Source organism: Plectrocnemia conspersa, unplaced genomic scaffold, assembly GCF_051122295.1.
Source record: "Plectrocnemia conspersa isolate PC_06_02 unplaced genomic scaffold, ASM5112229v1 ptg000013l, whole genome shotgun sequence".
Taxonomy (NCBI): domain Eukaryota; kingdom Metazoa; phylum Arthropoda; class Insecta; order Trichoptera; family Polycentropodidae; genus Plectrocnemia; species Plectrocnemia conspersa.
Genome location: NW_028277177.1, coordinates 31,129,930 through 31,155,759, shown reverse-complemented (window position 1 = coordinate 31,155,759; position 25,830 = coordinate 31,129,930). Strand labels below are relative to the sequence as shown.

The 25,830-nt window shown below is 34.6% G+C and overlaps 4 protein-coding genes across 7 annotated transcripts; 2 read left to right on the top strand and 2 right to left on the bottom strand.

The window, feature by feature from the left end:
- Positions 1-1,077: 1,077 nt before the first annotated feature.
- Positions 1,078-2,843, bottom strand: LOC148227849 (nucleoplasmin-like protein). Of its 2 annotated transcripts, XM_088202645.1 has the most exons (6): positions 2,732-2,843; positions 2,416-2,558; positions 2,072-2,197; positions 1,881-2,000; positions 1,770-1,823; positions 1,078-1,693 (listed from the first exon to the last, which is right to left on the bottom strand). In XM_088202645.1, the coding sequence occupies exons 1-6, from the start codon at positions 2,751-2,753 to the stop codon at positions 1,586-1,588; spliced, it is 573 nt and encodes a 190-aa protein (XP_088058771.1). In that variant the 5' UTR covers positions 2,754-2,843; the 3' UTR covers positions 1,078-1,585. The 2 variants fall into 2 exon arrangements, with proteins under 2 accessions (XP_088058771.1, XP_088058772.1); XM_088202646.1 differs by lacking the exon at positions 1,770-1,823.
- A 4,877-nt stretch (positions 2,844-7,720) lies between these two features.
- On the top strand, positions 7,721-16,592 carry LOC148227848 (uncharacterized). 2 transcript variants are annotated; one of them, XM_088201206.1, is made up of 10 exons: positions 7,721-8,008; positions 8,221-8,371; positions 8,444-8,824; positions 9,603-12,852; positions 12,915-13,083; positions 13,153-13,294; positions 13,364-13,480; positions 15,790-15,906; positions 15,966-16,110; positions 16,183-16,592. In XM_088201206.1, exons 1-10 carry the CDS (start codon positions 7,829-7,831, stop codon positions 16,226-16,228), a joined length of 4,698 nt encoding a protein of 1,565 aa, XP_088057332.1. In that variant the 5' UTR covers positions 7,721-7,828; the 3' UTR covers positions 16,229-16,592. The 2 variants fall into 2 exon arrangements, with proteins under 2 accessions (XP_088057332.1, XP_088057331.1); XM_088201205.1 differs by having other exon boundaries at positions 13,361-13,480.
- Positions 16,593-17,216: 624 nt separating this feature from the next.
- mRpL4 (mitochondrial ribosomal protein L4) lies at positions 17,217-21,355 on the top strand. The gene is made up of 2 exons (XM_088201207.1): positions 17,217-17,917; positions 21,051-21,355. Exons 1-2 carry the CDS (start codon positions 17,292-17,294, stop codon positions 21,268-21,270), a joined length of 846 nt encoding a protein of 281 aa, XP_088057333.1. The 5' UTR covers positions 17,217-17,291; the 3' UTR covers positions 21,271-21,355.
- Hyls1 (Hyls1 centriolar and ciliogenesis associated) lies at positions 20,241-25,283 on the bottom strand. Of its 2 annotated transcripts, none has more exons than XR_015811884.1 (4): positions 25,142-25,268; positions 24,725-25,075; positions 21,648-21,805; positions 20,241-21,581 (listed from the first exon to the last, which is right to left on the bottom strand). XR_015811884.1 is itself a non-coding variant. In XM_088201208.1 (4 exons), exons 1-4 carry the CDS (start codon positions 25,248-25,250, stop codon positions 21,519-21,521), a joined length of 702 nt encoding a protein of 233 aa, XP_088057334.1. In that variant the 5' UTR covers positions 25,251-25,283; the 3' UTR covers positions 20,241-21,518. The 2 variants fall into 2 exon arrangements, 1 of the variants encoding a protein (XP_088057334.1); XM_088201208.1 differs by having other exon boundaries at positions 21,648-21,826; positions 25,142-25,283.
- Positions 25,284-25,830: the final 547 nt, after the last annotated feature.

Genomic DNA, 25,830 nt, shown 5'->3' with positions numbered 1-25,830 from the left:
AATAACATTTAGTTAACGTGCCAAAATAAACCAAATAAAGCAATTTTTTTCCTTTCCTTTTAAAAGTTTTATTTAATTATATATTTTTATAATATAACTATTTTTGTAAGAAGATATTGCTTAATGCATATTATATATAACTATTTTATTAAACTGAGTTAGTGTACGAATGCACTTACTTATTTATTTATACCTATATCATTATCAATAAGTTAACATAAATAAATTAGGTAGATATAGCAAATTATGAAATAAAATGACTCCGCAGTCCTGTTACGAAACCAGAAATGTTTTATTTTATATTCTTATTTCTATCAATTTTAAATATGAAAATGGATATAAACTAATATAATAAATAATTAGTATGCTTGTAAAATTATTTATATAGTTGAAATAAACGTATTATTGAAATTTACCAATTTAATTTCATACTAGTTGTAAACAGACTCGGAATGATTGTTGACTTGAGCTACTAAAATATGTTGTGCCGTCTTACAAATGAGGAAAATACATATTTAAATAAAATAATTAGTCGATTTACTTGCACAATTGAATCAACATAATTTCAAGTACAGTGGAAACCCATTTCTGAATGTATTTTTCCTAGTAATTGACACGAGCGGGAGAGCATCAGTTCAAAGGTGTTTACAAGTTGGGGCAGTCACTTATAAGACCACAAACTTGGCCTGAATAAAACTAGCTTTGAAACTGATGATATTGTCCTTACTATGGCAATTGACCACGAAGAACTGGAGCAGCAGTAGAGGAAATGTCTCCAAATAAAATGTTCCAAATTTTACGTTCAACAAATGCATGAAAAATGCAGCAGTTTTTGTATATGTGTATAAGGCTGACAAAGTTATAGTAAGCCATAGAATAAACCTTTTTATCGACACTGTAAATAAATTAGGATGTAAAACCAATATTTTGGCTTTACACCCTAATATATTTGAAGCAACTGGTTTATATTATTATCGAAAAATCATCTTTTCAAGCGATTGCCAACCAACCATCTATGAACGTTTTGCATATTTCTTGACATGGACTGAGTTTGTCAGGAACGAAAGAAAAGAATCGTTTAGAAAAAAATTATTTATTGTTACTGTAACTTACATTATATTATGTACAAAACAAACGAGATTGTTTGGATTCAGTAAAAGTTGCATACTACTGTCGAGAATTTGCGTTTACCCGTAAAGCAAACGACATCACAATTATAACCTAGATTTGAATCTGCGATCGATATTATAATAACTACGAAGAAAACGGCGACCGCCGCCGTCGGGAATGAACGAAACGCAACGAACGTCTCGGAAATTACAAAAATAAACACGTATCATATCCGTCGCTGTTTTTTCCGCGTGTTTTGTCCACGAGAGAGAGAAACTGACATCAGACGGCGAAACTTCCCTATCGTCGTATTATTACTAAGTTTAAATAGTTGATTTACTGCCGAGCGTCCGACTTAATACTGTGGTGAGATTTCGCAGGATCGCCGTCGAACAGTAAAATATCATAAAGCTTATAATGTAAAAACAACCAAAAACATGGTCAGGACACGAAACGTTCAACAGTCGGATCCGCTTCATTTCTTGGCGTTCTTCTTGGGCGCGGGCGCTTTTCCCTTGGCATTGTGGGTCATTTTTGATTTTTTGTTTTTGGGGGCGCCGTCTTCGTCATCGTCTTCCTCGTCCTGGAAAATAAAACGCACCGATTAACGCTCCGCTCTTGCCGACCTAGTCGGATCCGAAGGCTTCAGACAGTCATACCTCGTCGTCGTTCTTGCGCTTGGCAGCGGCTGTCTTGGCCTTTTTCGGATCGACCTGCAAACATCGCTTATCACAGTTTGCACCTTACGATTAAAACAAAACTATACTCACGTGAGCTTCGTCGCCTTCCTCCTCGTCCAACATCTCCTCCTCCATGTCATCCATGTCTTCGAACTCCTCGACGAGGGCTCCGAGCAAATGTTGTCCGATGAGATGTACGGGTCCAGCGCCCTGTTTTAACGATTGTGGTTAGAAGCGAAGCGAAACAAAGACGAGACGACTTTGCAACAGTGAACACTGACCTGAATGAGCGTGAAGGTGACAGGGGCGTCGGGGAATTCCAAGTCGAGTCTCACTTGTCGGTTTTCACCGGCCTTGAGCACGGCGACCGGGATTTTGACGGTGTCCCTCATCGACATGGTCTCGACCTGAAGCGGTGCAAAACGATTCGTCAGTTAAAAGTAAACACGGCGGCATCTCGATTTGAGGTTAGGTCGAACGGATCAGACAAATGCCTCGAGCGATCACGAGGAGCAGGGAAACCAAGACGGTCTATACTCCTATCAATAGACAATCGGTAGTGGAAGTTATCATCATGTGTGAGCTATGCACGAAAACGCGTCGGTATAAAAACGGTTGGCAGTACCTGCACGACGTTGAATTCGCCATCTTTGGCTTCTTGGCCCAAGAGCGCCTGTCTGATGACCAGCTTGTTGGTGCGAGGATACTCCTCCGCCTTGATCTCGGGGTCCCAAGTCTCGGTCTTGTTCGCCTCCGTCAAAGTGATCCCTGAAACGAGACAGCGAAGTCGTTACAAATGGAAGCGACGCGTTCCCGCGCGCCGCTCGCCGGCCGGCGTCCGCGTCCCTTTCGCTCCGACGGGAATATCGCTGCGGATCGGAGGCGGCCGCGAAAACGAACGACGCTAGAAGGTCGTGGGGATTGTCCTTCGCGAAACGTACCGTAAAAGTATTCGTCGGCCATGGCGATGGCTGTGCTCTGGGACGATTAGTGTCCGGTCTGTCGGGCGCCGGCGGGGCAAGTGGCCGTTCGTCGCGACGCCGCCCGACGAACGCCTTTTCGCCACCCCACCCCTGACGAAGCTTTCCGCCGTGAAGCGGCAATCGACGCTTTTCATTGTTTTTTATATAATACATTTATTCACTATCAATATTAAATACTAATTCGTATATGTTCGGATAGAGACCTGAAAGCGTCGACATTGTGTTTATCGTACCTAATATCCGATATTATTACGATAACATTCAAATTGGTCTGATTAATCGTTCGTAATTATATAGTTCGGTAGTACGATTCACATTCACGCAAAAGAGACGGTGACTACATTTTGTGAATATGTTTTATTGTGATTAATTTTACATTTTGCTATCACTGTGCATGATATATCATTTCATCAGGAATGTCCCCCCATTGGAATGTCATTTATTTAAATACTGATGTCAATTAGACATAGATTGAGCCGCTGTAGTGGTATTTTATTAAGTTATATAGTTACATGTTATATTGAAATAAATGCCTTTGAACGGTGAACGAGGCAGCACCAGCCGTTGTCTATCTGTCGAAGTCAACACAAAAGAATGTATGAAATTACCAGACTACTATTCTATACATAGTACTATTCAAAGTAAAACGAACAAACGGTCAATACCATGTCCTAGAGCTAATTATTACACGGTAAAGTCCTTTCAAATTATCGTATATATCGATCCTTCCATGCTTTGATTAAAAATATTTATTAAAGTTGCTCGACCAATATCTTCGTTTTTTGTTTGTTTGGATCATCGTTTACAAACTCCTTTAGTTGGTGTAGTGTTGTCTTTTCTTGGATATTTGTCGCAACTGTTACTTGGCTGTTATCAATCCGTCTAATAGTATTAATTTATTTTTTACGTCTTCCAAAACATGTTCGGTGCACCGTATTTTTTAATCTCATAGCAAGACTTTTTCCACATAACCACTCAAACCATATTTTGTTTGTTTACTTTTAAATTTTCCAATAAGGGCAACACATTAAAAATATCTATGAAAACGAATGCATTCGGTGGAAAGTATCCAATGCAGCAATTTTTCAGTCACATTCGAGCTTTCACCGCAATTTATCCCCCTCTCCCACAATAAGGATTGAATTTAATAAGTAACATTTAAAAGTTGTTAGGCACCAAAATTTATTTCTTGACTGACTTTTAGTATTTGGTTTCCCAATTTTTTTATTATTATTTTGAATTTTGAATTTTTTCTTTCTTTTCTAGCACTAACACAGTAGCGTAGCTATGGGGGGGCGGGCCGTCCCCTACGCCCTACTAGCTTGGGGGCGGCATATTCGCGATGGGATCGTCTAGTGTGGTTCTTAACCCTGAATGCACTAAAACATATATAAATCCACGAATAACAAGAGCTAAATAAAAACCAATTTATTATTTTAAGAAATGCTGATTTTATGAACCTGCAAAACATGTATGGGGGGGGGGGTGGCACAATTTTAAGGATAATCGCCCTGGGCGGCACATACCCTAACTACACCACTGCACTAACATCATGATGAATATTTTCGATAGATATCTCTCTCATTATTATTACCAACAAAGCATTCCAAGTTTTAAAACCACTTTGCCAACATCGTGAATATTAAATAAGATCTCTTCGATGCTCGCTGCATCGTCTACATTGCTATTTAATGTAATAACAACAAATTTATATTAATGTTTATATTTTTTCGCTTTCTCTATTTTCTAAGCTGAGTTCTTCTAAATATTCGATTATTGCTTCTGCAACTTTTGGATTCAATAGATTATAACAAATATTTCTAAAAAAATCAAAGTTATGCTTAATTCCTATGGGATTAATAACCATACCGAGACTCTGACACCATCAAATATAATTGAAAAATAACTTTTAATAATATTTAAAATCATTCATCAAAGCATGCTTTAAGTTATTATATATTATTAAAATAATAAAAAATACGTGTTCACAAAAATAAATTTGATAAAACTTACTTATGTGACCTTTTTTCAAACTTTTTCTTCTTCTTCTCAAATTTTTTGTGACAATATATTTATATACATATATATATATTGTCACAAAATCCCAAAAAGGAGTATTCATCTAGTATACATCTCTAAAAATATTTTTTTTAATCGTACATTTGTTTTAATATCTTACCGCTACTTAACCATTGAACTTGGGTATTAAAAAAACACTGCCATATTCGCTTTGCATATCTATTGAAAAATCTTTAAATTTAGAATGATTTAGCCCCCGAGATCTATAAAAAGTTACAATTTTGTTGATTGGTATGACAACATTTGACATTCTTAATATTTTTGCAAACAATTTTTTCTAAGGTAAAATGCAATCAGAAACGATAATTTTTTATTCTGTAGCCTGCATCACATCCATTAATAAAAGTCTTTACACTCCAATATTCATACTAGACATGGCTCTTGCTCCGCCTGTTGATACTCCTACGATCTTTTCTAATGAGATATTAGATCGGCACAAAACTCTTTTCAACTCTTCATACATATCTATTATATTTCCTTTCGTCGATTAAATGAAAACTGGAATTCGTTCCTCTAAAAAAAACAGCTAGTTGTGCTGTGTGCTTAATGTCACAACTTTCATCCAAAGTCAAAGATATAGATTCGCTCTATTAAACTTAATTATATATCATTTGCGAGATCGTTAAATCTTCTTGCAATTATAAACTGAGATAAATTAATTTTTGATATAGTTTACTTTTTATCTAACAATGCAACAATTTTTTTAATTAATTTAATTTTTTTTCCGCAATTGTCCTTGTATTTTTAAAAAAAATAAGGGATGTCAAGTTACGTAATGGAGCTTGATATTATATTATTTAAAAACATAATTTTTTTCTGAACATATCAAACAAACAGCATTGACTTTTATATATACAAAAAATAGTTGTACGTCCATATTTCGAGTATTAAACTATATAACTTTCAGAGAACAATGAATAAATGTAAAATAAGCAAACTGCAAAACGAGCTCTGTGAAATTAATGCATAATGAAAATAATAGTGAACTGTTCATGCAGCTTCGAACGGCGACGAACACATTATTATGGTATGGCAAAATTAATTGTAAACATATAAATGGTTATAAACCAGTAACATGTACATTATATTTAATTAGTATCTCTGTATTTTTTTATATTATTGAAATTAACTTATTTAAATAAATGCTATGCCAGCAATTTTGATGTTTTGCATTGAATGTTTATTGATATTTATACTCGGGCTGTCCATCACTGATCTAAGTGAATACTTTATAATTTATTTTATTCATACCATTCCAAACATTTTTGCGGATTGTGTTCAATTGTCGTGTGTTCTTTTGTCAAGTGTTCAGCTGTCTGGTTACCATACCTTTGTAAGCTTTAATTTATATAATATACTATATAAATTGAAACACACTCTCTTTCATAAATATATCAAATAAATCTTTTTGTATTTGTATTAGGCGCAAGTATTGTAAATGTATAGCTTTAAAATAAAAATATTTTTGTTTTTGTAAAATATAGTATCAAAATGTTTTGCGTAACTACAAAACAGACGCCAAAACAGACTACAAAATTTCAAAGCACATTATATTTGAAGGGCAAAAGGAATAACTTCGACGGATTCAGATCTTTAGCTGAATATATTTTAATATGTCATTTCGCCCTCCTCTTGTTCAAATTATGAAATATTTTGGTTTCCCTTACCTAAATTGTAATTACATTTATTTTATTATTTTGGCAGACACACAAATTAAGCCGCTGCAGTAGAATTTTTTTTATTAAAAGGTTTAAAATAGTTTATAAATTATGTTACATGATAATCAGGACCGTTGCGATTATGTTCAGCGCCTCGGGCTCTAAGAAAACAAAGGTCATTAGGGAATATTTTTCCTGAAAGAGTTAAAAAAAGGTCGTCACGGAAAATTTTCTTTGAAAACCATCTAGGGTTTTTGTTTGAGTTGAATAAATTGCTGCAGAAGTTAAAAAGAAAAGTCGGTTAAAAAATTTTGTTTAAATACTGTCTTCGAAAAAGTTTTCGAGAAAACAAGGCGATATCGATACCGTGCTAAATATTAGTAAATGGCGCCCTCATTAAATGGGGTCCCGGGCAACTACCCATATTGGCTTGTGAACGGTGAACGAGGCACCACCGGCCGTTGTCTTTCCGTATAGGCCTATCAAAATAATATACTGCCCTCCGCTGCCATCACGTCACCGTTATTTAAATACCACCAAGTTTTGGCCCTAATGAATGAATTAATAAATAGATAAATAGGCCTTCCGTAATATTATAACGTAGTAATGCAAATATTACAATGGAAAACAAGATAATGCAACATTTAAATGTAAATTTTACATTCGCAATTAAATATGTAAATTTTAGTATCATAGTAAAAATTCCTTTTATTTTGCAAATTTAGAAAATTTAGATGGAACAAAATGATTTCCGACTCTCTTATTTAGTTTTAAGCAAGGATGAGAACGAAACAAAAACAAAATGAGAAAATATACGCAGCAGTAACTACTAGTTTTTCTATGACAATAAAATAAAACTGCAGTTGCATCTGTTAAATATCTAGGTATATATTTCAATTGAGTTATGAAACATATTTTTAAGCTCTTGATATTTTACAGAAAAAATGATTTATTAATTTCTCTTTAATATTATTATATAAACAGTTTATTAGACATTTTTTTAAGACTGTAATTTATTGGAAGTAAGGAGATTTAATTTCAGCAATAAAAAAAGCAGTTGTCATTAGAGATAGTCGTTGACTTAAATTTTATTTTATTCATACATAAAAGCTAATTTTTACTATTAGTTTAAATAAAATGTAAATTATAAGTTTTAAAAAAAGTATAGGGGGTTAAATAAAAAAATCATGGCCGAGAAGTGTCGCGTCTTGACTCCCGCCGGCGTCCGCGTCTCACGCGCAGCCGCCGTTGGACGGTTGGATTTGAATCGCGTCGTTCCCCTTTTATCTCTTCGCCCTCCGCTTTCCGCTTTTCGCCGATGAGTACGGCCGGGGGTCGCATCGTCATCGTCAAGAGCGACGGGAGCGACGGCTCCGGCTACCCGGTGGAGGGCCACGGGGGCAGCATCGACGTCGGCAGCGACAAGGACTGCGCCATCAGGTTCCCCTCCAAGGGCTTTCCTCGCAGGCAGTGCAACATCTCCGTCAGGGACAGACAGGTATGGATTGTTTTGCGTTTAAAGATTGTTGTTTTGCATTTATCGCATTTTATAGTAGCCGCCATTTTGGAACCGATTGCATTCAATTTTTTCAACCCTTGTTTTGACACTTGTGCAAATAATTTAATAAAATACCTGTTGGTCTTTTTCAATAGAAATTAGTAAAATTTTTTCTGATTTTAATAAACGTCGATAACAATCGTCGATTACAGGCCATCGTGAAGAGTCTCTCGTCGGAGTCTGCTACGTACGTGAACGATGTACCGATCGATACGGCGATATTAAAACACGGCGACGTAATATCTTTCGGGAAGGTGAAATTTCGATGGGAGTATGGAGGAAGATCTAACAGGAAGTCTGCAGGTATCTACGGTCTTCGATACGTCTTTCTTCTGCAATGTGATATTTTTTATTTCATCTGTTATGACGTTTCAGTGAAAAAGAAGTCGGCCAATCTTCTGGTGAAGCGCTCTCGGAAAAGCTTCAACGGCAGACACAGCAAAGTGAGCGCGGTGAAGAAGTCCGACGCGCATATCGTCAGATACAGCACTGGAAGTGGTCACGGAACGATGACCGGACGAAAGATAGCCGTGGTTATGCCGCAGATGAGGTGCACCGCTGCGGCTTCCAACTCGGTCGAGCCGTCCACCTCGAAACTGGATCGGCAGCGAATCCGTAATAAGAGCGACGGCTTTTTATTAGGAGGAAGGACGAGCGGGAGGAAGGTGACTGAAACCCCTAACTATAAAAATACCTACACCACCGGCAAGAAGAAGAGGTCCAAGGTCGAAAAATTGGAAGATCCTATCATAACAGGTTTCAATTGCATTTGATCATTATCAGTCGTCTCTTCACTTTAGCCCTATTTTACCTCTACCGTAGAGATAGAGAAAGGAAATAATGCAATGAAATAAAAGTAAAAATTGTTAATATAAACTTATGATTAATTATTATAGCTAGTCATTTTTTTTCGTTTCAAAGCAGATTTCAAGACAGATCACATCAATATATCCCACATACAATGTACAAACAAATACAATGAAAATATATTTTAATACTAATAAAATTTAATATTTATGTTTGTGTTGTGTTGACTCACTTTTTCTAAAATACAGAGTTTTGCCATATGTATTAGTGTTGCACGAGTGATTGCACGAGTGAGCCGAAGTTACCTATTTACGGTGATTTTCCCTCCGATATTGGTTTGTCTCCTCTGATATTCTCTGGAACGAATCTTCTTCAGAATCACTGTAATCATTGATGTCTTTTTTATCTTTTTGTAATAATCGCTTACAATTTTCAAGTTAGTAAAAAAATTCTCCATCATAAAATGGTTAAAAAGCAATAACACAATATAATATTACGGAAAAACGCAAAGTCAAAAATAATCTCAAAAAGTTGAGGGTCCGGTATTCGTAAACTTGTTAGCTACGGTGCAACTCAAAAAATTAAAATTTATTAAAATCGCAATAAACCTCACGACAATAAGGTGCCGACAGCTAGTAATAATATAAATTTCGTTATCTAATTTTATGACTTATACTCTTAATTTAGAGAAATACCATTTTATTAAGTTATGGCTGTTGTTTTTCAGATAAAAACAAGAGAGCCGCTCTCATGCTGTTGACTGGAAGGAGTCCCGTTAACAGAGAATTATTAAAAAGCGCTAGTATTGCCAATAAAAAGCCTTTGTTGCAAAGCGACACCAAGAAAACTTTGAGAAACTCGGTGAACGCTTCAAGTCTTCCGTCGAAGGTCAACAGGTCTTTCAATAATCCTTCTAAGCCTGCGATAAGACTTTCGATGAGAAAAACTCAAGCCGAGTTTAAGATGAAACCGATAATAGAGCAGAAAAGCAGGATACCGGTGACGGAACGAAGGATTCCCACCAGACTGATGAAATCCATTGCGTCACCCCGAAACGCAAGAACCGGCAGAAGGAACATTGTCGATACTTCAATAAAGAACTCTCCCGCTGTTTGCGCCGCTCTCGACGAATCTAAAAACTCAAAGACGCCGAAAACGAACGTTCCCAATGATTTGGAGGCTTTTAACATGAGCGGGGTCGAAATCATCAACGATAACGAGTCGTTGTCCAGTCACAATCCTTCGGTCGAGAGTAATCTGAGCGCGGTGTCGCTGATCGTTAACGTCTCTAAGACGCCGCTGCCTCGCAGTGCAAGATTTTCTTCCTGCGAAAGTAACTCGGCCGCCAAAGCACCGAGCGTTAAAAGGTTTACGGGGACTGTTTCGCCTGAGATCGGCGTGACTGAAAACACCTCGAACGGAGAACCTTTGCTTGTTTCTTTCATCTCTTCTCTGACCAACGCCTTGAACGTATTGAACGATTCCAATTCATTCATAAATGTCGAGACTGTCTTGAAAACCCCGGAATTTCAAGCCCTCAATCATAAAATAAAATCTGCCGGTAAGACGTTAGACTTCTCCATCGGCGATTCTCCTAAAATTTTAGAAATCGGGCGTCCGAGTTTGAGAAAATCGACGCGTAAAAATCTCTCTCAGGAAGAAACAGTAGCGACGAAACCTTCTCGTAACGCATCACTAGGCGATAGTATGTTTTTATCGTCGATAAACACTTCCTCGCCTATCTTCTCCTCTGACCGGTCCGTCGAAAACGCGTCAGGCTCGGATTCCGAAACTTTGGATATGAACTTGAGTATCGACATTATAAGTACTCCTAATTTGAGCAAAGTGTTCTCTGCCAAAGCTTCGACTCCGATGGAGCCGAGAAGGTCGGTCAGAGATAAAATACGCCACTTCGAAGCCCTCGAAGAACCCATACTTAAAAGAACGACTTCGAAGCGGCCCTCCGGGGTCATAAGCGAAGCGATCCAGAAGAGAAAGTCTCGTTTCGAACGTTGCGGTTCGATGACCATTCCGAAGAAAAAGATGTCCACGATCGTCAAAGCCAAGAACCGCAGGTCTTTACCGAACAGATTGAATTCCGATACAAGCAGAGTGAGCGACGAGCAATCGGATAATTCCAACGCTACCGATGTAAACGCCCCGAAACCCGATAACGAAATCATCATAACTCCGAAAAGCACCGTTAAACCGGCTCCGGAAGCTTTGAAAGAGAAACACTCCACTGCTAAGAAACCGATATCCAGAAAGACGATGATCGATCATTTGACGCAATCTCCCGAAATTGTGAAGGAACTTTTTAAAAGCCCCGTCAAGAGAAAACTATCTAAGAGTATCAAGTTTTATAATCATTCTCATACGTTCGACGACTTTAAAGAAATAGAGACTCCCGCCAAAATCACTAGACGATCCTCAAAATTGGCCACTTCTTTCGACGTACCCAGTTCGATTGTAAGTAAGGAGAGTCCTTTAAATAATACGGTTCCGAGAGCCGAGAGGAACTCGAGACCGACTACAAATATGTCTATCAGCGTTGTCAGAAATATGAGAATCCTAGAGACGCCCGAGCCGGTTAAATCGTCTAAAAACGATTTGAGAGACGTTCAAGGCGTTAAAAAATTTAACATATGCGAGAATTCACCGAGAAACAGTTTAAACAACACGAGGGGGTTGATGGTGTTGTTGACAAGGCCCAAACCTAATATATCGCCTAAGAACAATCTCAAATTTTTGATGGGACTTAAACAATTGCTTAAAACGCCTGAAGCGGTCCCAAACCCTAAACCTCAAAGATCGCCTAGAAACGAGCTGCTCGACATGAGAGGCGTGAAGAAGTTACTCGCGACTCCGAGACATAGGAGGACGCCTAAGAACGATCTGACTGATATTAGAGGCGTGAAGGAGTTGATGGCAACTCCGAAACCGAGCAAGATTCCCAAGAACGATTTGACCGACGTGAAAGGTGTGAAGAAGTTGATGGCTACTCCGATACCGTGCAAGACCCCGAAGAACGATCTATCTGATGTTAGAGGTCTTAGATTGATGATGACTTCCCCCAAGGTTGTCAAAAGCCCTAAGAACGATCTCCGTAACGTAGCGGGCGTGAAGAAGATGTTTAATCCGCCGATAGTGAAGAGTCCTAAAAATGATTTACGCAACGTAGCAGGCGTGAAGAGGATGTTTAATCCGCCGATAGTGAAGAGTCCTAAAAACGATTTAACGGACGTTAGAGGCGTGAAGAAATTTTATGACACGCCAAGACCGACGAGAAGCCCTAAGAATACCTTAACCGACCTGAAAGGAGTGAAGCAACTATTGAAGACTCCGCGAGTTGCAAAATCTCCTAAGAATACTTTAACCGACGTAGCCGGAGTGAAGCGATTATTGAGGACTCCGCGAATTGCGAGATCTCCCGAGAACAATTTGCTCGACGTCGAGGGAGTCAAAGCGCTGTTTGAATTGCCCGAAGCTACCGAATCTCCTAAAAGCGATTTGCTACGTACTCCGAAAAATCCCAAAGAGGATGACTTTCGCTCGTTTAAAACGCCAATACAGGTAAAATCTGAGGATGCTTTGAATACTTCCGAAGTGCTATTCGATTCCTTAGTCGGCAAACCTTCGCTTAAGACTTATTCCAATTCGAAGAAGAGGTTATCTTCCAGTTTCGTCCGATTGGAAAGTCCACCGGTCGCCATACAGAGCGAAGAAACGACGGTTGGAAGGTCCAGACGTCAAGCGACGATTGATAAGACTAATTACTCTTTGGAAGTTTCGAAGGTGCTCTCGGTGAAGAGAGAGAACCGAGTAGATAAAGAAACTTCTATGTTGGGTCAATCGACTCCAGCCGTCAAGGAAAAAAGAATTCTGATCAAGAATGAAATCAGTCTGCAACTATCGCCTATTTTGGGAGTCGTCAAAGAATCTCTCGTGACTCCAGTTGCCGTAAAAAACACTAAAAGGTATATTACCGTTTTTTATATTTATTTATTTAATGGTTATATACATTGTTATCAATTCACAGATTGAGAGGTAAAAAAGAAGAATTGAAATCTGATAAACCTGTTAGAGAAACAAATCAGAAACTTAAACGAGGTTTGCTTTCGAAAGAGAACGCCGGGTGCGAAGTAAAACCGAAAGTTAAAACTCAAAAGAAAACGAAGTCAAAGAAAGTGGACGAGAATGTTTCAGAGGTTTTTTTTATTTAATTATTCAATTATTTTTGCTTTAATGAATTGAATATTTAAAAGGTTATATTTTAGGAAACTATCAAAAAAGAGTCTGATCTAAACGGAAGCAAAAAGAAAGTCACATTTGCTTCGGACGTTCAGGACGAAGACGGACCACGTTCGCCGTCTGCTAAAAAAGTAAGACCGACCAGATCTACGAATTGTAAGGTTCCAGGTAATAGTTTGTGGATATTTTGATTTATTTTTTGTTTTTCGTTAATTTATTCGATATGATCGATAGAAGCACTCCCGCTTGCGAGAGCTACAAGAGGAAAATCAAAAGTCCAAAAAGAAGTGACCGCAGAGACCAAACCGAAAAGAGGAAAAAACCCAGTGAAAATCGAAGAATCAGATTCAACAGGTATTTTTCCGCGTTCAAATCTAACATCTTGATGTCTCTTTCTTTCGGTTTTGTCTTCGTAAGCCAGCCGACCGTTTATAACGAAGTCTTGAAATGTGAATTGTGAACTTACAATCATGTCATTACGTTTTAACTATAAATACAGAATAATTAAATGAGTAAATCAATCAGATGCTAAAAGTACAGGATCATACAGTCGTATTATTTATGGAGCGTTCTTACTCTCTTCGCTGTTCCATAACAATTGTCCATCTGAGATGGGCGCGACAGTTTTAAGCCACGGAGATATCGTTTTCAACAGATAAAATGAACGGATTTGGAAAAAATTAGATTTTTTCGGCGGTACTGGTATTTCATTTTGTAATATTGGTAGTATCGAAGATTGTTTTTTGTTTTAATACTGGTACTACTGGTATCAGTTTCAGTTAGTAACAGTGCCATAAAATTGTTAATTGAAAGTAAACCTGTGTTTAATCTCCATTAACAATTTTTCGTAGGAAGCCATAACCTTCTGCTTTAAAGCACTGCAAGAATGCCTGCAGCCATTATTATGTCATTTTTTTAATTCTGAAGTCGGCTGGTGTAGTACCTTCTAGACCAGCGTTTCCAAACGTTTTTTGGCTCGCGTACCACTTGTTAGTACATCATGCTTAATTGTACCACTTCGTAAAAATTATTGTATTTCGAGAAATTTGTTATTCTATTTGCATTATAAATTTTATAGGGTGACTATAGTTCCCAGAATTCAATTTATTTAAGTTAAAAAAAAATACCAAAGGTTTTATTTTTTCTGATAACAATGATACATTTGAACTTTACATATCACAATGTTTTTTTTTTTTTAAATAAAAGTGCCGAAGCTCATTTCTTGTCGAAATTCGAAACCAGGACATTTAAAGAAGCATTTTTTTTAACAACTAATTTTTATTGAAAAAAATTACATAGAATTAAGTTAAATTATTTGTATAAAAAAAAATTAATTGCGCCGCAGGCAATTTTTTTCCAAAAATTACCGATATTAATAAAAAATATATGTATATAAAATTAATTAAATACGATAAATGTAAAAATTCTTTTGGTGAAAACGAGACAATTTTCACTTTCATTTTTTTTAATTTATAGCAGCGCCGCAGGCGAAATTTTTGTTTAAAATATAATAATATCAATGAAATTGTATTTAAAAATATTTTTATTACCGAAATTTTCTATTTATTATCGAAAATAATAGTTATGAAAGTGATGCTTAAGATTATAAAACATCGTTATCAAGTTATAAGTTTAATTTTTAAAGAAATGCTACGAAAATATAAGCACAATAATATAAGCAAAATAAATATAATGAGATCCTTATGCTTGTTTCGAAGAACATCATTTTTTGAAATTTGGCTTAAAAGATGTGAGATATACCCTTAAATCTACACCTGCATCCATTTTGTTTCGATACTTATTTTTTTGAAAAATATATGAAGATAAAGCTCTTTCTACTAATTCCATACTAGTGAACGTTAATAAGAATTTGAGAGCTTTTTCAGAAAGTTCTTCATATTCTTTATCGATGTATAACCAAAAATTAATTAGATTGTTTCGTTCGAATTTTACTAGTATAGTTTTGTCACTTGATAAGTCTATTAAATTTTCTTTATCTTTTATTGATAACGATGAAGCTTTTTCTAAATTATCTGCATAGAAGGGGTTTGAAATCCAATTATTATCTTTGTTTTCGGGTTTTGGAAAATACTCCATGAAAGACAATTTTAATCCTGTTAAATGAACTATTATATGTTCTCGTAAATCTTGAGACAAGCTAACCTTATTTTCAACCAAAAAAGTATATAGAATTTCGAATACGTCCGGTCGATTGTTTTCGATACACTGTTTCCAAAAATCTAATTTCTTAATCATACTTTCAATTTTATCATTAATATTAAAGATCGTCATCGAGCTTTTCTGAAAAATTACATTTAAATGATATTTTTACAACTAATTTTTTTTACTTTTTATGTCTGCCATTACTGATTATTTTTCGCGTACCACCAACTATCCACTCGCGTACCACAGGTTGGGAACCGCTGCTCTAGATGGTTTGATACTCTGGAACATCATGGATAATGTGATGTGCTGATTTACAGTGAGACTATTTCGTTCACTGTTATGCGCTGTTCCGGAACTCATTCGTACACTTTTAATTTATGTCACATTTTTATGCTTTTGATTTGACTTATCCTGTAACATGTACATGAATATTTTTATTAACTTTGGGGTACATATGTGACATTTCATAAGTATTATTCAAATTATTATTATTTTAGATAATGTGAAAAGTACCAGAAGTAAACGAGGCGCAGCAAAGGTAATTCAGGAAAAACCTAAAAATATTGCTAAGACTGAGTCGGTCGCTGCTGTCGAAGTAGATCTTCCGCAGAAAGGTAACTAAAAATTGTGTCTTTATTTATTTTTGTGCATTTTAATGTTATTTTTATCGTAGGCGTAAAGAGAGTTTCTTCTCGGGCTACCACTGCCAAGAATGCCAAAATACCAAAGATTGAAAAAGCTGCTGAAAAATCGAAGATAAAAACTGCATCTAAAAAGGGTTCGCCCGTAGCTAAAAAATCTGTACCGGCAAAAAAAAAGTATGCTTTTTGTTATATTTTTATTGTTTTGCTAGTTTTATAACGTATGTAATTCTTTTTTGTTAATTCTAGGTCTCCTGTAAAGCCTAGTGCAAGGGTTACAAGACAGCGTAAATAGACTAAGAAATTTATTATATTTTCTATACGACGATAGTACAAATAATATTTATGATAAAAAACTATTTGTTATAAATCTATGGTAGATATATTCATATATTTTTGGAGTAAAATGCGATTACCGATATTGATGCAATCTCAGAATTAAATATAATAAATATTTTTAGAATTGACTCAAATATGAGTTTATTAGGTGTTTTTTTTCAATATAAGATTTCTTATTTTTAAAAATGAGATAAAAGTGTGATAGTAAATAAACATAGTTTTAAAAATGAAGTTGTTTAAGAAACAGGGCACTGAATTGTAATATGTCCGATTTTATCGATTGCGTTTTACAGCAATATATTTTTTGACATAAAGCCAAACGTTGTATATTAATTTGAATGCGCGCAAGTTAGACATGAACGCAAACAATTGGGTAAAGTTATTTTTATTTTTATTATATAATATAATAATTATAAGGCACGGACTTTAATTATGATGTTAACGTGTGACCTGAGTGCTATTTACGTACCCAAAGTGCCAATTATTTTTATACAGTTTATCTTAAAAATTGACTTAGTTATGAAACATAGTTGCCAATTTTATTATATGCAAATAAGATAATTGGGTGGTACAATATGTCAATATTTTTTATAGTATTGGATGTGTGTAATCAAATATTTAAAACTTTTTTATGACAAATATTTTATTATAATAAACATATATAATGGAAATGTAATTGATGTAAAATTTGAATAAAAAAAGATTAATAATAAATATGTAATTTTGAATAGTTATTTTATTTATAACGCTACTTAAATATAAATGCCAATAAACTAATATTAATATACTTATGTATACTTATGACATTCGCTAACGATACAGCCGTCAAAAGTAGTTTTTACTCTCTTGAACCAATTGCAATTAAGTTTAATATTTATTTTATATAATAAACAATATTTTTTACAATAAATTATCAGCTAAATATTTGCTAGATTCTGCAGAGAAGATGTTTTTGAAATTTATCACGAGTGGCAACACCGAGCGACAACTGTCAGTCGGTCAGTTTTAGGTTATCCGCTATGCTGCTGAGCGCCTTGTTCCGGCGCCTGAGCGTTTCGCCTTTGGGGGCGCGCGGCTTTTGCGCCGTCGCCCTAGAAGGTCCGCAGTCCGAGGAGGTGGGCGTGATCAAGAAGAAGTGGGACTTCCCCGTGGTCGGCGGCAAACCTCGTCAGGTGTGGATCGAGAACGTCGACTCGCTGGAGGAGGCGAAGAGGGGCATCTTGGAGCTGCACCCCGAGGTGTTCGCGCTGGCGCCGCGCCTCGACATCCTGCAGCAGAACGTGCAGTGGCAGAAGAAGTACCGGTGGGTGAGATACGCCCACTCCAAGACTAGGGCCGAAGTGCGCGGCGGAGGGCGCAAACCGTGGCCGCAAAAGGGCACAGGTCGCGCGAGAGCCGGCTCTATCAGGTCGCCGATCTTCACCGGCGGCGGCGTGGCTCACGGGCCGCGCGCCTACGAGACGCACTTTTACATGCTGCCTTACTTCACGAGAGTGCTCGGCCTGGCGACCGCTCTCTCCTGCAAGCTGGCGCAGGACGATCTGCGCGTCGTCGACAACCTCGACGTACCCTCCGACGAAAGGTCTTACATGCTCGATCTCGCCGAGGCCAGAAACTGGGGACCGTCCGTTCTCTTCATCGACGAGTGAGTCATTTTTCTCCTATTCGATGTATTTCTTTTTCACTGAGACAATTTTTGCGTTAAAAAAAGCCTCTTCAAATAATTTATATATTTCTGAAAATTTTCTAGTTGCTATATCATTTTTAATTTGCGCACAGTGATACATTTTGTCATCAAAATTCATATTTTTTAAAGAAAGACAATTTTTTATAGCTTTGCACTAGTGGTATTGGCAATTTTCTCACTTTGAAAACGATTTCCTGTCGATTTTTTTAAATAATTTCTTCTTCTCTTAATACATTGTTTCGTCCACGTTTTTTATATAATGATTTTAATATCGATCTTTTTCAAATTTGGCAAATCATTGTCTTCAATTACAACGCTAAGAATTTTTTCAATTGTCAGTAATTCATTTTTTAAAAAAAAATTATGTATTTTACGACCAATCACTTCTTTATTAAAATCATCAACAGGATCTAAAACGTGGGAATTCTGACTTCGATTGTTTTTTGGCGAGCATAATTTATTAACTTACTATTCTTAAATAATTCTATGAATTGTTCTTTTACATACTTCTGTATTTGTCGATACTTTGTCCATAATTTTATCATTAATTAGGTTGGGATTTTCCAAAAGTTCACTTTTATATATTTATTTAAAGTAAAAAATAAAAAATCCTTCAAGCACGTATAACGTGCACCACACGCCCATTATCTACTTATAAGAACAATAGTTTCGTTCAAATAACTTGATTACTATAAAAAATGGATTCAAGCTTTAGATGTAAAAAAAATTTTATTCGAAAAAATGTTCAATTCATCGTTTTTTTAAAATTACTACCCCAACTTGTCGGCATACACAAAGGATTTCAGTTTTTGACACATTCAAGTCCCATAAAGAATGATGTTTATTAGGGTATTTTAAGTATTATTTTTTTTTCGGATTTTTATACATATGTATGGCATCTTCAAAATGGCATCTTATTCGAAAAAAACACTATTAGAATCATCAAAAGATCGCGATTCAGATTCAGATATTGTACATCTAGTGAAACTGATGTTGAAGAACAAGAGCCCCACGAAGTAGACAATTTTTTGAAAAACCTCAAATATTAATATTAATTTTATCTTTATCTCCATTAAAAAAAATATGACGTCCCTGGGACTGCAAATCTGTTTTAGGCATACGAGCCTGAAGGGTTAAAAAATACGACAACCTTACGCACACGCCAACCGAACCTCGCGAACAACAAACTAATACTGTCCTGTTGAATAGTAAGCGTCTGTGCATCCGTTCAAGTGAACAACCAATCACAAAACATACTTTGAAGAACACATGTTGTCACCCGTTGAGCACTGTATACACGTGCTGACTGTTGGAAAAATATAGAGTACAGATATTAAATTTTTAATATTGCTTTTAAATTTTTTAACACTAGGTTTACCGGCATAAACCCATCAATTTGACGGGTGTCATTAAAAATAGGTATATAGTGAGCAGATTTTCAAAAATAACAAGTTTCCGAAAATAAAAATAGTGTTAATATATTTGTATTGTTCGAATATAAAGTCGTAAAAAACCCAGGAAAATACTTTCTGATAAAAATCAAATTTGACGGGTGCCGTAAATCTAGTGTTAAATTACACAAAAGTGTGTAGAAACTATAAAAATATGGAAAAAAGTTTGGTCCAATTATTTTGTCACACCATCTACAGGTAAAAAAGTATTTGAACTTCACAAGTAAAAATATAACTTCACTGAAAAACACCCATTAACTGTAACATTTATATATCACATGTAAATGTATATATTACTACTTATGGAAAAGTTAATCATATAATTTTACCAGCAAATGCCAGATAAATTATATTTTCACGAGTAAAAAATATAAACATACATATATACCGGCGAAAATGTATTCCAATATTATCTCACTGAAATGGCATATTTTAAAAAATATTTTTGACTGTTTTTTAAATTTTCTTTGAGGGATAACTCAAGAATATCCACCGGTGGCCGACACGACATACCTAACTTTAGATTGTCATTTTGCACTGTCGGTCACACATTCTATATAAACTACTATTAAACATGGCCGATATATCATATTTTACTACTAATATAACTAATAATAAATTTTTCAACAACTGGTGGCTGACACATGAAAAAAAATATCTCAAAACAAATTAAATAATTGTATTCCGAACAATTATATTAAATTAAACCTAAAAACAATAAAATATTTTTTGGACATTTTACGAAAATCCTATTGGCAGTCAACGTGTTAAATGACATTTATTTTTCTGGCTAAACTCAAGGGGGTCAAATGAAGAAATAAAAACTATTATTTATGTAGTATTTTGTTTATTAGTTTTTAATCTTATATTATAACAGGTAGACATAACAAATAAATAACGGTCCTGTTAGTGCCATACTATGGTTCAAACCATTTCCAAAACCACTCGGTGACCTTGATTTATATCTGAACCTGTAAATTTGTTATAATATATATGGCGTCGCAGTCAGCAGCAACCCAAATTTTAATGCTATATTTACTAGGTTTAGACTTCATGTATTGTGAAATGGACAATTGATAAACGTTCTTCTACAGTTATATTTGAAGATGGAGAACAATTGCTTTTACAAACTTTTAAAATGCAATTAATTGGTTTATCTGAAGAAAAATGCTCTCTGGTTTCTTTATCATCAAAACAAATATTACTATACATATAGACGAATCTATCTCAAGACAGCTGCTGTGCAAAAGGGAATTTCACTTAACCACAATTCACTCAAATTCAGCTTTAATGTTTGACTTCTGCCAGATGTGAGCAATATTCCTATGAATACATATAACTCGTCTTCTGATATTAGTTGATTCTTTTCTGAATTAATTCAATTTAAATGACGACTCGTTTTATCTATGTTTATTCCTAGGCTCTTTTTAATAATTCTTTATTTGTCCAGAGATCTCCAAAGGTTGTGTAATTATCTCACAGCTGACTTTAATTCACTTTGACTATAAATTGAAAAGAGTAGGAGAAAAAAACCCTGTCCGATACCTCTCTCTATTGGAATATTTTCTGTTTGTTCTCCCTTAATTCTTATTATTGTTGATTGAATTCTATCACCCTATTATTATTATTTTTGTTTTCAGTACGGACATCATGCCTATGAGAATCACAGCAGCCACGGACACGATTCCACATATGAACTTGATGCCCGCGTACGGTTTGAACGTCTACTCTATGATGAAATACAACACAATCGTTCTGACACTAGCGGCGATCGACAGAATAGAGATTAAGCTTTTAGAGAACTTTAACGCAAATAATGCCAGGAGGTTAAGTTCTAAATTTAATTTGAACCAAGTGTAGTATTTAATAAATGACGTATTTAATTAGCTTACTATTAGATGTATCTATATAAGGATTTTTAATAAATTGTTACAACATATAAAAATACATTTTATTTGTTTTTTACCAAAACAATAAAAGGAGGTCAAAGTAAAATTGTAAATAAAAACAATTGTCAGCTTAAAACAATAATGATTCACATAGAACGTGAACTATCATTGTAAAAATATTTTTGTTTTTATTAAGTTAATAATAGAATATATTTATTCTTATTTATCTATCCAACCTTCTCTTCTCCTAGCCAATTCTTCTTCAGATAATTCTTGATTTTCCTGAAAATTTATAAAAAATGACAATATAAAAAATAATCAGTAATTAAAAAAAATGTATAAGCATACCTTATTAGAAACGGATTCTTTTTCGCCCAACAATTTAGCTCTAATTGACCATCTGAGATCTGCCCAATCGTTTTCACCCGGTAAATTAGGTTTATATTTTTTCCACATAGTTGTATAGTAATGATATAAAGCGACTGGATCAGATTTTTTGCTTTTTTCTGCAACAGGAGCTTTTATAACTAAAAAGTAATACAATACATGTACAACAATTTTTCTAATTTTTTGTCACAAAAATAAGCTAATTCATTATATACACAAAAATATTTTTTAAATACATTTTCATTATTGATTATGAACACAACTTAATAATAATGTAGGGGCCTATTAATATATTCATTTATTAAGCCAAAACTTGGCAGCACATTCTTTTGATGAACATTGACGGGATGATAACAGCCGGTGGTGCCTCGTCCACTATTCACTCATATATATTTAAATAGCAAACATGAAATACGATGGCTTTCTAAAGGCCGCATGCTTAACAGAGTTTTTGAATTGCGTGAAGAAATTATTCAGTTCCTGACTAGTCAAAACTGTGATTTAGTAAAAGATTTTGAGAGTAAGGATGCAATTCTAAGACTAGCCTACTTAACATATATATTTAGCCAATTGAATAAATTGAACATATCAATCCAAGGATTTGGTAAAAATAATATAATAATAGCTAGTGAAAAATTATCTTTATTTATTGGAAAATTAGAAATTTGGATACGTCGAGTTGAAAACAGGAATTTTGCAAACTTTCCCTTGCTTGATTCAATTGTTGTGGAAAACGAAAAAAATACAATTATACCTGACATTGCAATACATTTGAAACGATTGAGCGAATCATTCAATGGATATTTTTCTACTAGAAATATTACCGAAACTCAGAGATGGATACTGCATCCATTTCTATATAACCTAAATTCCATGGATGATAGTGATTTAAAAAAGACGATCTTATTGAAATGCGAGACAGTGGACATATTCAAATGGAATTTGAACAATTAGAATTACAACAATTCTGGTGTACACAGTTACAACGTTATCCACAGTTGGCGAAAGAAGCATTGCAGTCACTTCTACCATTTGCCACCACTACCTGTGGATTTTCATCGCTTTTGCATATAAAAACTAAAGCGAGAAATCGCTTAAATGCAAGTGATGATTTATGCGTGTCTCTTTAAAAAAAAAGCCTCGCTTCACAAATATTATAATGAACAAGCAACAACGGCCTATCCATTGATAAAAATAATATTGTTTTGTATTTGATATATAATTTTTTTTTTTTTAAATAAACAATAAATTTCGTAAAAAATGTATTTTTCTAAACTAAAAAATCGAAGCACATATTTTAATGGGGTGCGGAGACCAATTTTCAGATTCAAAGGGGTGCGGCTCACTTAAAAGGTTAAGAAACATTGTACTAAAGAATATATAATTTAACTGATAAGCGCTTTAAAATGTATAAAACTCAATTAAACGGTTGCGATATGTACATTTGGTGTTCAAACCCAAACTTAATCTACACGAATTAACCAAAACCAACTACAGTTAATGAAAGTTCTAAAACTAATTATAGTTTTAGAACTTTCATCAGGTGAAGTCCAAAATACAAACTAAGGCAACTTAACTCTTAGGGATAACAAGCAGAAGAAGTACAGACACACCACATCTTCATATCGTATGCTCTTGGATATTAGTTGTAAAAATATGATAGATATCCTTATTGATATTACTACTGATTTCTGATATAAGAGTATTGGTCAAAGTATATTCAAATCGAATTTTGGTCAATAGGGGGGCGCAAAAAACAAAGTCAAAAATTTACGTCAAAAGCAATAAAATCATGCCGTCGCCCTCACAGTGGGAACGCTCATTACTGAGCGTTCCCACTGTCATGGCGACAACACGATTTTATTGCTTTTGACGTGGATTTTTGACTTCTGAGAGGGGATAATTGTTTTTTGCGCTCTCCTATTGGTCAAAATTCGGTTTAGATGTGCTTCATTTGACTTTTACTTATTGAAAGTCTTAATAATGTTATAAAAAGTCTTGCTTATAAGGTGAATTCTAAATGGGGACGTCATTTGGGGGAAGGGGGGCATATGCCAACCCCCTTAAATTTGCCATTGTTATTTGATGAAATAAGTTGATGATCGTCGAAAAAGTTATTGCTGCTCAACAAATGGCAGTCAACTATCGTAATAACTTCGAAATTCCATCAAATGTTACTATGAATATTCAAAGCACATATTACAGATAAAGCCGCTGGATTTATTTTTAAAGATTATGTCACTGGATAAAAAGTTAATGAAGAAAATGATGACTATTGACAAGACGCTGCTTTGACAAAACTTTGCATATTTGGTATCGCTCGGAAATATTTGGATCTCGAGCTGCTAAAAAGTAAGACGGATGGGTGTTTAAAAAACTGGTTTTTATAGGTGTTTTCACTTTTGTAAGACTTTTTAATTGTCGCTGGAAACAAAAACAAACATATTTAATATAATAAGTAAACATTAAAGGGCTAAAACTCTAAATTTAATCAATAATTAATCCACAAATGAGGATTTTTGTAAAGGCAATCCTTAGATAACAGTTTTTAACTCTGGAAATGAGAGATGAATATTTTAAATTGAGACAACAATCGTGTTTTATGTAACACTGGAGTGACGATCATATGATAACTCTTTTTCGCATCAATATCAAGGTTATATTTAACACATTTTGAATTCATAAGTTATCGTTATTAAATCAGTTATTAATTATAAGAAAATTATTACATTACACTTTAAAATAAATTTCTTCAAAGTTTCACATAATAGACAAATATTTTTTATTTATATTTTATTAGAAGAATTGTAATAAGAAAAATAAATATGATAATTTTTTTGTTATAGCAGTAGTAATAACCGTGTATTTCTTTGAAACTGCGGTAATCATCTAAAGCCCTGGACTTTATTGTAACAAAACCTAACTATAAATCTGAAATCAGCATGAAACTTGACATAATAATCGATTTAACTTATCTTTGTGGCAAAAATGTAGTAATATATAAAATTAATTACTTATATACGTACATAAATACTTACAATTCTTTGAAGTTTTCATTTTTCTAACATTATTAATATTGTTGGCACTATTAACAGATTCTTTAGAGGTGCTCGGCATTGATAAAGTTTTCGTTTCTGTATGCAGTTTCGATTGAATCAAATTACTTGATCTTTTATTTAAGTTCGGGTTAGATATGCTTACTTTTTTGCATAAATTCTTTATATCGTTAACTTTATTCGAGTCGGTTGTCGAAGGTTTGGCACATTTTGATCTAGAACTATACGTAGACGTCGAATATAACATTTGATTTCCTTTTTTGACTGGCGCAGGTTCTGCTTTTGTATTCAATTTGGACTTAATCAAGTCATGCCGCATAATCTTCTTTAAATCTAGAGTTTAGATGCATTTTTAGGTTATGTTCAAAGTTTTAAGTAACTTTTAAAAAGTTCACTCACCGATCATAAACGCTTTCAACTCATGCGCGTTTATGTTTTTAACTCCTAATTCGTTGAGTAGTTTTAAGACTTGGCGAGGATCGAGGTTTTTCGATATGTCTTCGTTCATGTTGACAGTTGTTTGAAATGCGTCGTTAGATTTGGCCCTAACGTCGCAAAAATCCGACAAATTAAAAAAAATATTTTAAATCATAAATAGGTTTTATAATATATTTCAATTATAAACATAGTCGACCATTTCAATTAATATATAAAAATAAATTTAATTTTAGTACTAGTCTGATAGAGCCCGTCCATTTTTTTTATTTTAGTGGGTAGTAGCAAATTGAAGTTTGGTATAGTAATATTTGTAAGTTTTTATTTATTTTTGCAAACAAATAATATATCAGCAAATCTGATTGTAAGCCATCTATTTACAAATAGACACACGATACATATTTGGAATTGCGATAGTAATCCACCCTTATATATGTGTAAATCAGATTTTTTAAATTATCATTAAACATCAACGCTATCCAACTGAAGGCTCGCGGGCTGCATCTGGGCTGGAAAAATAATTTAGTGGCCTGCGAAGGAAGTATTAAATATTTGATAGAGTAAGAAATATATTTTTGTTGTAAATGGATGTGTACTATTTTTTTCGTATAAATAAAATCTTTTCAATTAGCAACCGTTTTATTTGACCTCCG

What these genes read in the sequence shown, in the direction of transcription:
- LOC148227849 (XM_088202645.1), bottom strand. Translation starts at nt 2,753, where the DNA reads ATGGCCGACGAATACTTTTACG. An exon ending in GGCCGACGAATACTTTTACG is followed by an intron (nt 2,559 to 2,731) that starts GTACGTTTCGCG and finishes GTCTCGTTTCAG; the next exon opens with GGATCACTTTGACGGAGGCG. An exon ending in GCGAATTCAACGTCGTGCAG is followed by an intron (nt 2,198 to 2,415) that starts GTACTGCCAACC and finishes GCACCGCTTCAG; the next exon opens with GTCGAGACCATGTCGATGAG.
- LOC148227848 (XM_088201205.1), top strand. Translation starts at nt 7,829, where the DNA reads ATGAGTACGGCCGGGGGTCGCATCGTCATCGTCAAGAGCGACGGGAGC. An exon ending in ATCTAACAGGAAGTCTGCAG is followed by an intron (nt 8,372 to 8,443) that starts GTATCTACGGTC and finishes ATGACGTTTCAG; the next exon opens with TGAAAAAGAAGTCGGCCAAT. An exon ending in GGAAGATCCTATCATAACAG is followed by an intron (nt 8,825 to 9,602) that starts GTTTCAATTGCA and finishes GTTGTTTTTCAG; the next exon opens with ATAAAAACAAGAGAGCCGCT.
- mRpL4 (XM_088201207.1), top strand. Translation starts at nt 17,292, where the DNA reads ATGCTGCTGAGCGCCTTGTTCCGGCGCCTGAGCGTTTCGCCTTTGGGG. An exon ending in TCCGTTCTCTTCATCGACGA is followed by an intron (nt 17,918 to 21,050) that starts GTGAGTCATTTT and finishes TTTTGTTTTCAG; the next exon opens with TACGGACATCATGCCTATGA.
- Hyls1 (XM_088201208.1), bottom strand. Translation starts at nt 25,250, where the DNA reads ATGAACGAAGACATATCGAAAAACCTCGATCCTCGCCAAGTCTTAAAA. An exon ending in GTTGAAAGCGTTTATGATCG is followed by an intron (nt 25,076 to 25,141) that starts GTGAGTGAACTT and finishes TCTAAACTCTAG; the next exon opens with ATTTAAAGAAGATTATGCGG. An exon ending in AAGAATCCGTTTCTAATAAG is followed by an intron (nt 21,582 to 21,647) that starts GTATGCTTATAC and finishes ATAAATTTTCAG; the next exon opens with GAAAATCAAGAATTATCTGA.